Source organism: Fringilla coelebs (assembly GCF_963513975.1).
Source record: "Fringilla coelebs genome assembly, chromosome: 6".
Lineage (NCBI taxonomy): Eukaryota > Metazoa > Chordata > Aves > Passeriformes > Fringillidae > Fringilla > Fringilla coelebs.
In genome coordinates, this window is record NC_140034.1 from 12416626 (window position 1) to 12431129 (window position 14504).

Below are 14504 nucleotides of genomic sequence, written 5' to 3' on the forward strand. Positions count from 1 at the left end.
ACAAAAGAAAAGAAGAAGAGGCCAAACTTTAATCTACTGACTATCTATTTCAACAAGCTATTACTTGAGCTTGTAATAAATAGCCCTGTTTTAGTCATATAAAGCACACAGCATACATGTAAACTTTTTAAGAATATAAAACCAGAACTGACAAAAAAATTGTCTTGCTCTTGTATTTTAAGGTCCTCTGAATTATTTTTTCACTGCATCAGTTTTGCATGCCATTCTAGAGGCCAAGTACCCTACTAAATGAAATGTTGCAATAATTTGTTTAGCTTTACAAACCAGAAAGGCATCCTTTTTCCAGTAAACCTGATAGCTTTGAAATATCTAGAGACAGAAAATTTGAAAGAAGGAAATGAGATGGAACAGGTCCAAGGTACATATCTCCTTGTAAAACAACCAGATTATACAAATAATTTAATTTATGAAACATGCCCACAATTCAAGCAGATTTGGCTATCAGGCCTATTTTTGGCTTTGAGGGACAATGGGTGTTTCATAATGTCTAATCTAAAGAAGTGATGTCAAACTCATTTCACCCATCAGATAATCCAGGTGCTCTTTTTCAGCTACACTGTGCAAGCAGACTGACACCATCATGACACACCGTAAGTTTATTTAGATTTCAGTTTAATGACTCTGATATTTTCTGGTATCTAGTATCCTCTGATCTTCAACACACTTAAATCACTTTGCAGCCCAATCTGGCATGTGTGCATGGCAGCAAACAAACCAGGTCTAGTTTACAGGCTATCTGCCATGGGGTTAGTATGCCTGAAGACTACCAGGAAGGCCACAGGTGAAATTACTATTTTGCTGGTTAGGTTGAACCTAAAGGAACTGTACACCTGGCCCTGGTAAAGGGCAATAATACATCCCTACTTTAAAAAGGCAAGGAGAAGATTCTAAAGAAGAAGATAATGTTCAATCATCCTAAAAGAAGAGTAAGGAAAATGAGTGGATCTCTCCCAAACAGATGTTTTATGAAGAAAAAAAGAACTGCTGTTAGATGACTTACCACTTCACATCATCATTGTGGCCAGTGTAATGTCTCTGAAGCTGCTCCTCGACGTTGAACAGCACGACCACAGACGCGATGAAGTACACGGTCTCGCCCGTCGGCAGCAGATAGAGATTGCTGCGGCAGTCCCGACCCCTATAGCCATAGCTAGAGTGGTGGTCAAGCTGCAATAACATCATCTGCCCATGAAGAATGTTAAATACAAGGGATAAAAAAAAGGATTCTCTGTCCTTGTAGTCTGTAGCCTCTGTCCTAAAGTCTCCATCTCTTGGCTTGAGCACAGCTTTATTACTTGACAACCTTCAGAACTCTTTCCCTTATACAGGAGAAAGTTGAAGCACTTTGCAGACTTTAAAACCTACATATCCTACAGAAAATACATAGCAAAGAATAGGGGAAATTGCAGATGTACTTTTCCTGTAGCATCCTCTAGAATTTCCTAAATACCAGACAAAGGCAATACTATTTTTGTCCCAGGTGTATTTACTATTTACACTGCTTGACTAATTAAAATAAAAAATTAGACTTGATGGAAACACTGGTAAGTCATTCAACACATTTCCCTGCATTACACAAGGATTGATTGCATTATCCTGTGTGCAGGTTGATTCATTTCATTAATGTGGACATGACCAGCCAGATGGACAAAACCCATAAAAGGGTTACATCATCCATTCCAATTTATTTTTGTAGTATTTCAAAGGCAGTGGCCCAGATTCTGATGGCAGTCATATCAATATGAATACAAAATTAATTCAATGAAATGACTGGAATAATAATCTCATTTAAACTGAATGTTAAATCAGACAAATTTTGTAGTTCTATTCTTCTGAAGAGTCATTAGGGACTACAACTATTTTGGCCTTTTTTTTTTTTTTATGGGAACAGAAAGAAACAGCATTAGCAGAATCTTGGCAAAACAGAAGTGCATTCTAATGCAGTCAGTATGGAGAAACTGGCTGTGAAAAATACATGGACAGATAATGAAACCCCATTTACATGATCTAAACAAGATACTTGTGCACTATTCTGGATGGTCAATGATAAGCCACTCAAACTAAAATAGTCATGTTAATGTTGTTGAAGTAATAAGGTCAATAGTTATCCTATAAAAATACCTATTTTAGAAGATACAGCTTGCTGATTTTTTCTTATACATGCAATAGAACTAGTACAGCATACCCAATTATTAAAGTGTGAATTCAGAAATAGAGCTTTTAGTCTTATAAACTGAAACATCTCAGCCAAAGTTTCTTGAGATATTAAAGTGCAATGACATTGAAACCTTCAATATTTTAAATTACAAAGAATTTACTATCAATTTGAATCTGTCTGTGATGGTTGTGTTACTACTCTAGATTGCTGGACAATGATTTATTTGTTTACATTTATTTTTCTCTCTAAGGCCAGATAGCATTATGAATTGAAGCCAAGATAATATTTCCCTAGTTCAACAACATATAATCAAATTTATAGTGAACCAGCAGCTGAAGTTAGTGCAAGGAATTGAACTCCTAAAAAATAGTGCAGAACATTACACAAACATGCATAAGTAACAAATCTCAGCACACAAAAATAGCCATTAAATGGGAAAGATTACATTCTTTAGGGAAAATCTCCTTTCTTTACTATTCTTCCTGTGGGGAACAATGCTGCATTCAACGCTTCACATGACTGCTGTTGTCAAACACTCAATTTCTTTCTATCAGCCTTTTTTCTCAAATGCAAACTCCTGGGGTTGATCCCTCCTTCTCCTCACTGTTTCCCACACTTGGATTTGGTGGCTTTGACTTGGATTTGGTGAGCTGGCATTTCAGGGAGTGTTACCTTGACCTTTTCTTTTCATTTGGCCTGCAGTTTTTGTTTCAAACCTCCTGCTTGCCAAGTGAGTTGCTCTTAAATGGATCTGGGCAGACCACTGCTCACACCCTGATGTCCCTAGTGCTGATTTCTCACTTGGATTTTGCACCTCTGCTCCAGCCCCCCTCGCACTTCATCACTTACTGTTTTTGTTTCCTCCTGTCCTAATATATATGATAATATATCAAAGGTGTGAACCTTTTTCAGCTTACCCAGACAGCTGCTAACGTGACTGTAATAACCCTTTATGGTTCTGGTATGCCCTGAAATCTGTACACATTAGATTTTCTTCCTGCTGTTTCTCATCATACTCTGCTTTCCTTTCCATTTGTCCACGCCACCTCCAATATCTTGTTTCCCTATCCCCATTCTTGCATTATAGAGCATTTCTGGCTGTACTCCCACAGCTGGACTCATTTATCTGTTACAAAGATGTTTTTTCCTATTCCAGTTCCATTACCCTCCAATCAAACAGTGCAGCTTCTCCAACTCAACTGGAATGAATGCCTGCAATATTGCTTGGTTTTCTGCTGCATTTGTCTTTCTTCTTAAATGATCTTATGCTCCCGCTCACAGTTTCCCTTCCCCTTGTTATAGTCTGTAAAGTGGGCATTACTTTCTCCCCCCTTTTTAAAAATTATTTTTAATCCCCTTTCTAAATCTCCCATATACATTTGTCTTTCTATACCTTCCATTGCTATAAATATTAAGAATGGATATCATGATTGGAATTAATTGCAAATAAATTAGAAACAGAAGAAGCTATTCTTCACAGTATTTTTGGCAAAAACTACCTCCTCCTCAATACTATTTAGAATAACCATCTAGGGTTAGTTAGATTGTTTTATTAATTCACACCTCTTCCATTCTTAGACAACCTTAGACAGGATTCTGCTGGGTATATGGACACACACCTGGAAGGATATATAAATATTCAAACTAAAAATAATAATCCATCTGGCAAATATTCAGTCATTTAAATAAGATTAACTGAGAAACTAATGAGACTGAAATAATGACCTACTCTAATTTTAATTTCTTATAACAGTCTGAAATATTGACATCGGGTTCCACCTACATGCTGCTAATGACATTCTGCTTTGTGTCATGCTTGGGTGTCCTGTTGTTTCAGCAAGCTTTCTAAACTTCCTCCTTATCATCCTTAGGCCCGTTGAGTGAGGAGCTCCTTACAACTGCAAAAGACATCATTCAGTTCTGTTGTGATAAATGGTGAGAACCTGTACAATTACATGGTAAAATGCTGCATGCAGTGCTTATCACTGCAATCTCACCTGTTTTATTAATTTTATGGATTTTTTGTCTTTTTAACTCATCTTCACTTAATTGTGCATGCACTATCTATGCAGTTCCAGCAGAATGGTATAGAACATACAGCCTCAGCTGCAACAGGAATAATAAAAATGGTTACTAAATCTGTCATTAATCTCTTGTGAATACAAAGGGACTTTTGGAAGCTCTCTGAACATTCTGAAACCACATGCAGTTCTATTTATACAACTCTGAAAAAGACTATATGCAGTCTGTCTTCTTTTATGAAGTGAAAGTAATTTTGTATTTTCACTGCAACCAGAGACTCACTGCAACCAGAAAAGAGAAAACCTTATGAAGATGTAATCTCTCTAAAGATAATGAATATTACAAATAAACACAGATCTTCTTGTGTTTATATTTTATCTTGAATCATCTATTATATATAATAAGATTACATAAAAGTGAAATGTCTTCTTTAAAATAAAGAATATATTCTATCATTATACTTAAATGTGAAATAGGAAAACTGTTGTATGTCACGGATTTCTTTCAAGTTAGATTTCCACAATTATGTCCACTCATAGATGCCAGTGGAAAAATCTGGTTGTTCAGTATTTATGCTGTTTAAGCCCCTTAAGATATAAATCCAAATATTATCTTATATATTTTATTGTATAAATTTTATGGCTAAGCATGTATCAGCTGCATAGCCCTACTCAATTCAGGGCTTATTCCAGCTGAATGTACCATCCTCTTAAGGACAATTGTGTACATTTTATAAAACAGTTAAAAATTATAAATTACTGCTAAGAACTAGAAAAAAATCTGAGCTTGTTTTATGCATATTATAATTAATAATCCCAGCTCACTACATTCCTATGATATGCCTAGTTTAATCTTTGGCTAATTAGAATGCTTCTGACTTAACCTTCAGGCAACATTTAAGCAAAATCTTTCTTAAGCTGTCTCCCTGTACTTTACAAGGTGAAGAACAGCAGCCTGAAGAAATTAACACCTATTTGCAATGGAATGTCACTTCAGCAATTAAATGAACCCTATGACCTTAATCCTGCTATACTTTAGCTCAAGAAGTTATTTAACCCAAATCATTATGGAATGATTGATTTCCAGTAGTCCTCCAGCACAGAAAGGATACACCCATTCCAGTTTAAGTCTCTTGGCTGGTAGTTCTACTTTTGCTTCCAAATTGTAAGATTCCACTTGCTCTTTGGGCATGTACATGGTAACAGGACGTCCACGAAGAAACATTTTTACGTATCCTTCCTCTACAAAAGGTCAGAAATGTTTAATGTTACACAAAAAAGGCATCGGGGAGAATTCCAGTGCTCCTCCATCCCTTCCCACATAACAGTTTGGTGCATTACAATTATAAAATGACATGCAATCTCAAACTTAGAAATTTAGCAGTTTTTTTTTTTTTCCTAAATCATAATATCTAAGCAGACTTTTTAAAAAACATATGAAGTCCCTTCTTCCTCTAAATATTCTGAGGAGCAGAATTAGAACTAAACAATGTCATGAAGAACTACAAAACAGAAAGGTCTGAAATTGAATTTTTTAAAAAATGTTACAATATTATGGTTTTTAAATATTAAAAATGAAGGGGAATACATCAAAGATTACAATTAACGCAGAAATGCCACTTAAAATTAATTTTATTTTTTAATCAATGTTTACAGTTGAGCATCAGCATCTAAATTATTTTCCAACACTCAGTCGCATTCTTTGCATTCCAGTGTAAAGATATGCTTTACACTTGATACAGTGTTAGAGATACATTCGAAATATGGAACACAAACAATTAGTAAGAGGAATCATGCTGATGTACATGCAGAAAAGATATGTGCTTTTAGAATTACTAAACATTGAGAAAAGAATGACAACATTGACAGCACATTAAAAGAAAGGAAAATGACATACAGGAGAGAAGCTACAAAAACTCAATTGGCTGACAGAAGTAAACATTTCTAGAAGAAAATACTAAAAGTAATGTGTTGAACTGGTAAGAAATATTTTTGGGGCAGAGAAGCAGAGATTAATAACAGATCTGGAAGTACTGACTTGGGGACTTCATGGGGCTTATAAAACTAGGAGATCTGGGAAATGCCATGAAGGTCTGACTAGGACTTTTGGGAAGTGGCAAGGCCAAAGTGGGTGTCCTGTGAACTTCTGATGAAGTTTGTCCAGATTCAGAACGTGCTGGCTCTTGCTGCTCCATCGGCAGATCAAGGGGTTCAGCCTTGTTCGCATGCGAATCAAGCAGTTTTGGAGTCAGTGACATCTGTAGAGTTACTAGACAGAATAATCGTGGGCACAGAGGAAATGGAAGGGCAAAAGTAACAAAAATCATGTAAATGAAAAAAAATGATACAATTTAGGACTGTTAAATTATGCTATGAATTTTTAAGTATCATTACAAATATATCACTATTTTTTTAAATTTGAAAGCTAAGGCTTTATTTTAATTTGAAATATGCATATGCTACAAATCCTGACTAAATTAATAAGAATTATTGATTGAACAAATAAACATGATAGCAATGCTGTATTACCTAACTAGCTGTGTATTTTGCCTTTACACTAAGTCATATGGGAAAGAGATTAACCTGACCTGTCACAGTAAAGTTACAGTTAGGTCTCTCTAGCTTCATTTACAGAACACATACATAAAGTGAAAGCAACAGAAAACTTAATGCTAAAAAGAAGAGATGATAATGATGAAATAGTGGTGACAGAAGGTTGGAACTTCAGGATGTCTGTTAAAATGATAGAATATTGGAATTGTTTTTAAAATCTACTCCAATATATCTGTATTGGAAAATAAAATAGAGGGTAGAGCATTAAATAGCAAAGCATTACAGCACAATTTGTATGCGCATGCAGCATCTATTTAATGAGCTTCAAACACGTGCCAACACTGCTGATGCTGGTGCACTGGAAGTCAACAGATTTTCAGCAATGACTACTGGCTGTACTTATCAAAGGCTGTGAATGAACAAAAGTTTAATTCACCAAGCTGCTTTTCTCACCTGAAGCTTAAAGGACTTATAAAACTTGCATTTAGCCATCTACACTGGGAACATTTGACTAGTCATACCAGAGTAGGAAAATAAACTATATCAAGTATATTACAACAAGTTTATAAATTATGCCTTCAGAATGTATGTATGTCTCTCTCCTAACTGTAAAGAGGAACTTAGGCTGATTAGGTCAGGCATAGAGATCATATTGTGTACTTATTTCTAACTTCCGGTAATATTCCATCTCTACTAGTTTTTGTTCCTAACCCAAATACACCAACTACACAATCAATCTCCTCTTTTTTATACTTTTCTTAAGTTTATAAGACAGTAGAGTTCTAAATGTAAAGATATAGATGTAAAGAAAGACAATCATCAAACTACAAAGACAGACCAACAGCGAAACTTTTAGACAAATGTATCTTTTACATCTGCGGTTTTGTAAATTTGATATTGTTGTTGCATAAATTAACAGTTAATGAACTGAAATAAGAAGTACATCAATGCCAGCAGGATCTGCAAAGGAGACCACCACTGACTGCAGGTATAAATTTGTACAAGGAATACACAGAGGTAGAGACTCTCTAATAGACTTTGCCTTGAGAACAAACATTTTTTGCTTTGTGAAATTCACATTTATTGCAAAGCTGGAAGACACTTATTAGTGGAAAAACTGTTAGGATATAGCTATTTCTAAAGAGCAGATAAATCTGTGATTAGATCACAGATATAAACATGCATCAAAAATGTGCATATTTACACTACAACTTAACTAAAGCTTTAGACACCAACATGGTATGTTTACCAAATGTGACTCTGCTTTATGACACTAAGCAAAAAGCAACAAGAAATTAGTTGTAGGCCTAGGTCTGTTTATTTAAGATTCAGAAAAATCTACAATCTACTCAATAAGAAAAAGCAAGAAAAAACATAGGCTTCTATAATTATGTTAGGCTAACAGCAAAACAGCCAACAAAGGGGCAAATTCTAAACAAATTTCAGCAGAAGTGCAGAATGCCATTTCAAACACAGTGAACATCCATGTGTTGCCATATAGCTCTCTCAACATTTTTTATCTAATTCAAATTCTTAGGACTAAGTCCACAGGAATGTAAATTATAACCCATTATTACGATTTAAGTGCACCTGTGGGTTATAATTCAGTAGATCATATAATAAATGGTATAACATTTTTGTTTCACTCAAAAGAACTAGAAAAGTTTTAACATTGCAAAATGCACACAAGTTAGAAAACAGCTGTATATATATTGAGCTTTTATCCCACCAGAGCCATTTTGCTTCGAGAGCTATGAGGTTTTGGAAGTGAAGCCTACCTTTGCAGTGTGTCACACGGCGCTTCCCTTGTGATTACAGAGACAGAGACAGAAGGGCTAGATAAAGATGTGTTTGAATACAATAACTCTCTAAATACCTGCTCTAGAGGCTGTCCAGTCTTAGTCTGCTGCAGGCTAACCTGGGGCTTGACAAAACACTGAGCCATACACTGAGTAATTACCTTCTAAACCTCTTTCCTCAGTGAGGGGCCTCTGTTTGGTTCTACCATTAAAACACTGGCTTAAACTCCATTATGTAACCATATACTTAAGTAAAATAACAAGTATAACCTTCTTAGAAAAAACATTAATTTCATTAGGAATTTTGTCTAGGTAAGAAGGACATCAATGTAGTGTCACATCTGTTTAATTACTGACTTTTATCTATGGGAAAAGTGGCAGAAGAAAAAATATTGCAAACACCTTTTTTTACATGGTATAAGGGAAGGAGAAATATTAGGCAAGGAAAGCATATTCTTTGCAAATCAGAAGTTTTCTTTTTCTAAACCATCAGTTTTTATGGAAGGGACACGAACCATGAATATACTGTCACAAGAGACTAAAGTGCTTATTTAATTTCATGTATTATTGACTTCAAAATCAGTTACATTAAACCTTGAAATATGGCTTAAAAGCTTTGTTGGATACTGATCAATCCATCCAGTAAACAAAAGGTCTCAAACTTTTTCAGCTTAATGTATGATTACTGTCACAGAACTATGCATAAAAATAATACAATACATCTGATAAATCAACACATTTTCCCTTCCCTATTTTGCTAAAAGAAATCTATATTTTAGTTGTTGTTGACTTTTCAGAACAAAAATAACTGTTATATACACTACTCAGCTTCATATTTTTATTGAGACTCTTCAAAACTTTTAACTGTCTAATGACAAGAACAAACACTGCTTTCACTTACACCTACTATTTCATTTTCAAAATCTTTGAGCAGGGATAATACCTAAGCTGGAAAAAAATGAAGTGCTTTTCAAATTAAAGATAGATTACCAAAACTGTAGTAACAAACCACTTTTTTATTTGTAATTTAGCAAATTACATTACAAGGCTTTGGGACAGATATAGCAATCTTTAGAGGGCACCATTTTATGATTGACATGAACTTGGCACTGCTTTAATTACCAAAACCTTAATACTGCTTTGAAAGAGAAGACATATGCAGAGTAAGAAGACATGGTCTTTTTTGCCCTTGTCTTTTTACAAAGAATCTCAACTGTAAAATAAATCTGTTGCATGAATAAAATCTAGACTGAACTGATCAACTTTTTAATAACATATCAGCAGCAGCCTGTAAGTATCATGTTTAGATTCCAAATACCAATTTCTAGGCAGCCACAGAAGAAAGGGGGCTAGTGGGGGAACCCAATCACAGTTACTATCTGCTTAAAAATTTTAAAAGTTCCTACCTGCACTGAACATTGGTTCCTTGGGTTTGCTGTGAAAATAATGAAGAAATTACTATTTTAAAAGCATGCACATACAGTCTGCACATGTATATGTATCAGTATGACATAAAACTAAAAATAAAATAATATAGATTTTTGTTGAGTGTATGTATGAATAAAAATACTTTTTCAATTAAATTATTTACAAAGTAAATCCCCAGGCAAAAACAACTAAAACCAGCAAACATCCTTGATTGCACTTTACATTCAATTCTCATTATATTCTCAAAATTATAGATCTTCCTCTGCTAACTACCGAATTCTCTTCTTCTGTGAAGTTAGTCCAATTCCAGGAGAACACAGAAACTGGCCATGAGCAGCTGTATCATTTTTTTGTTTCCAGCCTGGATTTAAGGAGCAAATCAAAGTTTGAATCCTGCTTTTTCCAAAGACTTCACATAAAACATGGAACTGCCCCCGTTGTTCCTGGGTGAATAACAGTACTTGATAAAACACAGAAAGCACATAACAATGATTAAAATGTCTTTTATTTGTCACTGCACAGCTGCCTGCGAGACCACTGGAAATGGGTTTTTCTTTTTGCCTTGAGAAAATATTTGGGAAAACTTGAGGGGAAAATACATACAGCATGTTGAGAAGCTCTCTGGATAGTACTACCCTGGCCAAAAGGAAAGAATCGTTGTTAAGAGATTTGTTTCTAGTCATTTGTTGTTTTTGTCCTTTGCCCCTGTAAATCAAGTTTGAAAGCGTTGTTTCTGATGAAGAATGGAAGGGACACAAAGTTATATTATGCAGTTATTTCTCTTCCCAGTTCTCTCTTTTTTAATGCAATAAAATTTTTGAAGCATAAGATAACTGCTATAAGTTTCTTAGGGTGATCCCAGAATGGGGGAACCCCCCATCATTCTGATGGAGAAATGCTGAAGTATGAAGTATTTCTAGAGCTTGATGCCATCTCAACACCCTCTTCTAGACTGCAGTGGGCAGTAAGGAGAAATCAAAAACCGAAACAAGACTGTGTCGGATTTTTGCACACAGGTCTTTTTAAGCATAAAAGATTCTCTCTCACTAAAATGAAAGATGTAGCAAATAATTCTCTTGTATTTTTCCCTTTACTTCGGTTTGACACTTATATTGAGAATAATACTTTACTTCATGATAAACCCAAACCAAACCAAATTAATTTTGATTCTACTCCTGATTTAGCAACTTTCCATAATATCAGCCTTTGTGTTAATCAAGCATCAAAATACATGCTTCAAGCTGGCATACACAGCCAATGTCATTTATATAAATAGCATGATGTGCTGCCATTGTTAACACCAAGATGAACATTTTCTCTTACAAATGAAGATATTTTTAGAAAACAAAAAAACTTTATGGGATGAAGCACTAGTCAGAAATGCTGCCATATTAGAGACAACATAGTCCCTAGCTCTGAACAGACCATGCCAACCTATTCAAGCTAATCAAGCAAATGTGAAAGGCTGATTCATGACAGTAATAAAGGAAATCATCTGTACTTCCTAATTATACAAACCCTAACCACACACAGCTCAGAGCTCTGACTACCCTTTTCCCTGAACTTGAGTCACATCCTACTTAACTAACCCTCAGGAAGGCTTACTCCTGACTGATAGCTACAGCAGTAGGGACACTTCACAGTAGCATGGGAGATTATGGTCATCTCCTTATGCTTAAAGCTTCTTGAAAGAGCTTTCTATAGCATTCTGGCTTTGCATAACAGCCTACAACCCTACAGGCTTTCAAAAACAGTGTCATGGAGTATCTCAAGCTGGAAGGGATGCAAAGGGGTCAAGGATACAAACAGACTGGGAGTAGATGGTTAGGTTAACACACTCTTCCTCACTCTTTCACACACCCAGTCAGCTTTCAGGGGATAGTCTTAGTCCCAGTGTACAGAATCATCATTTTCCTTCCCATAACTCCTACTTTGTATTTTGCAAGGTTGCTCAGTTTCGAGAGGAAGCATGAGGCAAGTTTTTAGCCAGCCTCTTTCACAGGATAAGGACACTCATTCTTCAAGGAGGTGAAAGCTGGGGTGCTGAACAGGCTGCATGGGACAGAAATGAGGGGAAAAGTCTCTAACCACACAATGACTGTTTTCACAGTGGTACCACCATCATGAGCACCAGTTGAGGCAATCTAACATGTGCTCTTGATTAGTTCCTTGGAATACTTGCACTTTACTTAACCATTGCATGCCTTGTGTGCTGGACCTTCTCCCCAAATCCTAAGTGAGTGATTTCAATCATTTGTGGCCTAACAATTGCAAAATGACATAACCATTGAGTTTCTGTTGAAATGCTACATAAAAATTAAAAATGCATCTCAAGTACAGTGGTCAACCTTAGAGGAAAACCAAAACATTTTGCAGATAACCATTATTTTGTTGCAAAGTTTTTATTTCTCAGCTATTTTAGAATCAAGTTTCAAGTACGCAGTACATCTATATAGCTCACAGAAGTCATAGCTTTCCTTAATTTAAGTGAATAAACTAATAGTATCTCTTCGTGTATTTAGTAGCTTTAACATATAACTAATTTCAGATAATTGTCACCTTGAACAGGTAGCAGGATCAGAGATATATCCATAAACCTGACTTTGCAAAGCACTGCATTGTTTTAGATTTTGACCTGTAGATCCTCCACTGTACAACACACACTGAATTAATCTTTTGGGCACTTGATCTAATGCAATTTTTTATATAAAATACACAGAGCAGGGGCACTATAGAATGTTTGTTAAAACTTTCACAAAAACTATAGTAAATTACTACAGCAAATTGGAAAAGCAATGAGATTCCCTGTTGGTGGGTGAAATAATTGCTTTTCATATTCCAGAAAAAAGTCTACCCATCTAAGTATATAAACGTGGTTTTTGAACAAAAATTATCCATAAGATGTTTGTTTTGTTTATAGAGGATAAAGTTATTTTAATCAATGAGGTCATCACATAATGGATGTTAATACAATTTGATATGTGTGATAGAGTAGGAAGTTATACATAGATGCAAAATAATGAGCAAAGCCTTAGGAAAAAAAATCTGACCATTTCAGGAGATCAATACAGAAAACAGCAGCTCCATGCTAATAACTTCACCAAGGCAAAGTAGCTGCAGGAAGTTACACACCGTTGCAACACATTACAGAATTTGCAGCTTAAATTAGAGTGAGCTGGTTTTTTAGCTGTCCCTCCACAGGTCATTAAGGATTTTGCTTGGTTTTAAGATTGTTGACGCTTGGTTTGCTGATTCAGATGTGTGCAGATATACATTCTCTACAAGGGCAGAGAGATTTTGTTCAAATCTGCACATGCAGAGAGACACTTTGTTCCTAAGTAAACTAATAATGTATTGCTTTTCCTCTCAAAATTAATATTTATTTATGGATATTATGTATTGCTACAGTAAGTTTTTTTCAGTTATTTTTGTCTTTTAGAAATCTTGAAGTACAAAAATCTTAGAAACAAAAAAAACCCCACATCTATTAGTTATTTGTTACTTGTAATTATCTTTCAAAAATGTTAAGGGAAAAACAATTCAGATGCTAAGACAGAGTCAAAATTCAGTAAGTACCAGAAGGTCCAGTCCTTTGGGATTCTGTTGGCTTATCAAAACTTCATTCACATGCATAGATGCAGAATGCAAACAAGATGTTAATTTGTGTAAATATTACATCTTCCTTAGTTACAATTTTATAACATTTTCTCTGATAATATTTAAATTTTTTGATTATTCCTTGAATTTTCTAAGCCTTTCACTGAGTCACAGGTCAGGTTGGAAGGGATCACATTTGTTCACCCAGTCCAACCTCCCTGCTCAAGCAAGGTTGTACCAGAGCACATGGCACAGAATTGTGTCCTGACAGTTCTCAGATATCTCCACTGAGGGAGACTCCACAATCTCTCTGGACAATCTTTTCTAGTGCTCAGTCACCCACTTGGTAAAAACATTTTTCCTCCTATTCCCGTGCATCAGTTTCTGCCCATTGCCTCTACATATTGCTTGGCACTACCAAGAAGAGCCTGGCCCCATCTTCTTGACACCCTCTGCTCAGATGCTTGTAGACATTGAAGAGGTTCCCTCTCAGTTGTCTTCTTGAGGCTGAACAGGCCCAGCTACCTCAGCCTTTCCTTGTAAGAGACCTGCTTCTGTTCCTTGATCAACTTTGTAGCCCTCTGCTGGACTCGCTCCAGGAGCTCCATGTCCCTCTTGTATTGAGGAGCCCAGAACTGGACACAGCGCTCCAGATGTGCCTCACCAGGGCTGAGTAGAAGGGCAGAATTGGACAGTTGGACTTGATGATCTAAAGGGTCTCTTCCAGCCTTGACAATTCTATGATCTTTTATTGGATCACCTCCCTCAAGCTGCTGGCAATGCTCTTCCTATTGCATCCTAGGATTCCACTGGCCTTCCTGGCCACCAGGGCGCACTTGGACACGATCCATGGACGGCTTGTTGTCCACCAGAACACCTTCTCCTTTATCCATGCATGCAGGTCTCTTGCCCACTTTTTCTGATTTC

The 14504-nt window shown here is 35.9% G+C and overlaps 1 protein-coding gene across 8 annotated transcripts in view; it reads right to left on the minus strand.

Moving 5' to 3' along the window:
- The window catches only part of EML1 (EMAP like 1), a 121266-nt gene that overhangs the window by 20787 nt on the left and 85975 nt on the right, over nt 1-14504 (minus strand). For 5 of the 8 annotated variants that reach the window (XM_084207661.1, XM_084207664.1, XM_084207662.1 and 2 more), the window contains 4 exons: nt 9959-9987; nt 8532-8558; nt 5313-5442; nt 1022-1171 (listed from right to left, as the gene is read on the minus strand). In XM_084207661.1, the coding sequence (XP_084063787.1) occupies nt 1022-1171; nt 5313-5442; nt 8532-8558; nt 9959-9987 (336 nt within the window). The remainder of the gene's footprint in view (nt 1-1021; nt 1172-5312; nt 5443-8531; nt 8559-9958; nt 9988-14504) is intronic. The other 3 variants (XM_084207663.1, XM_084207666.1, XM_084207660.1) reach the window with 1 other exon arrangement.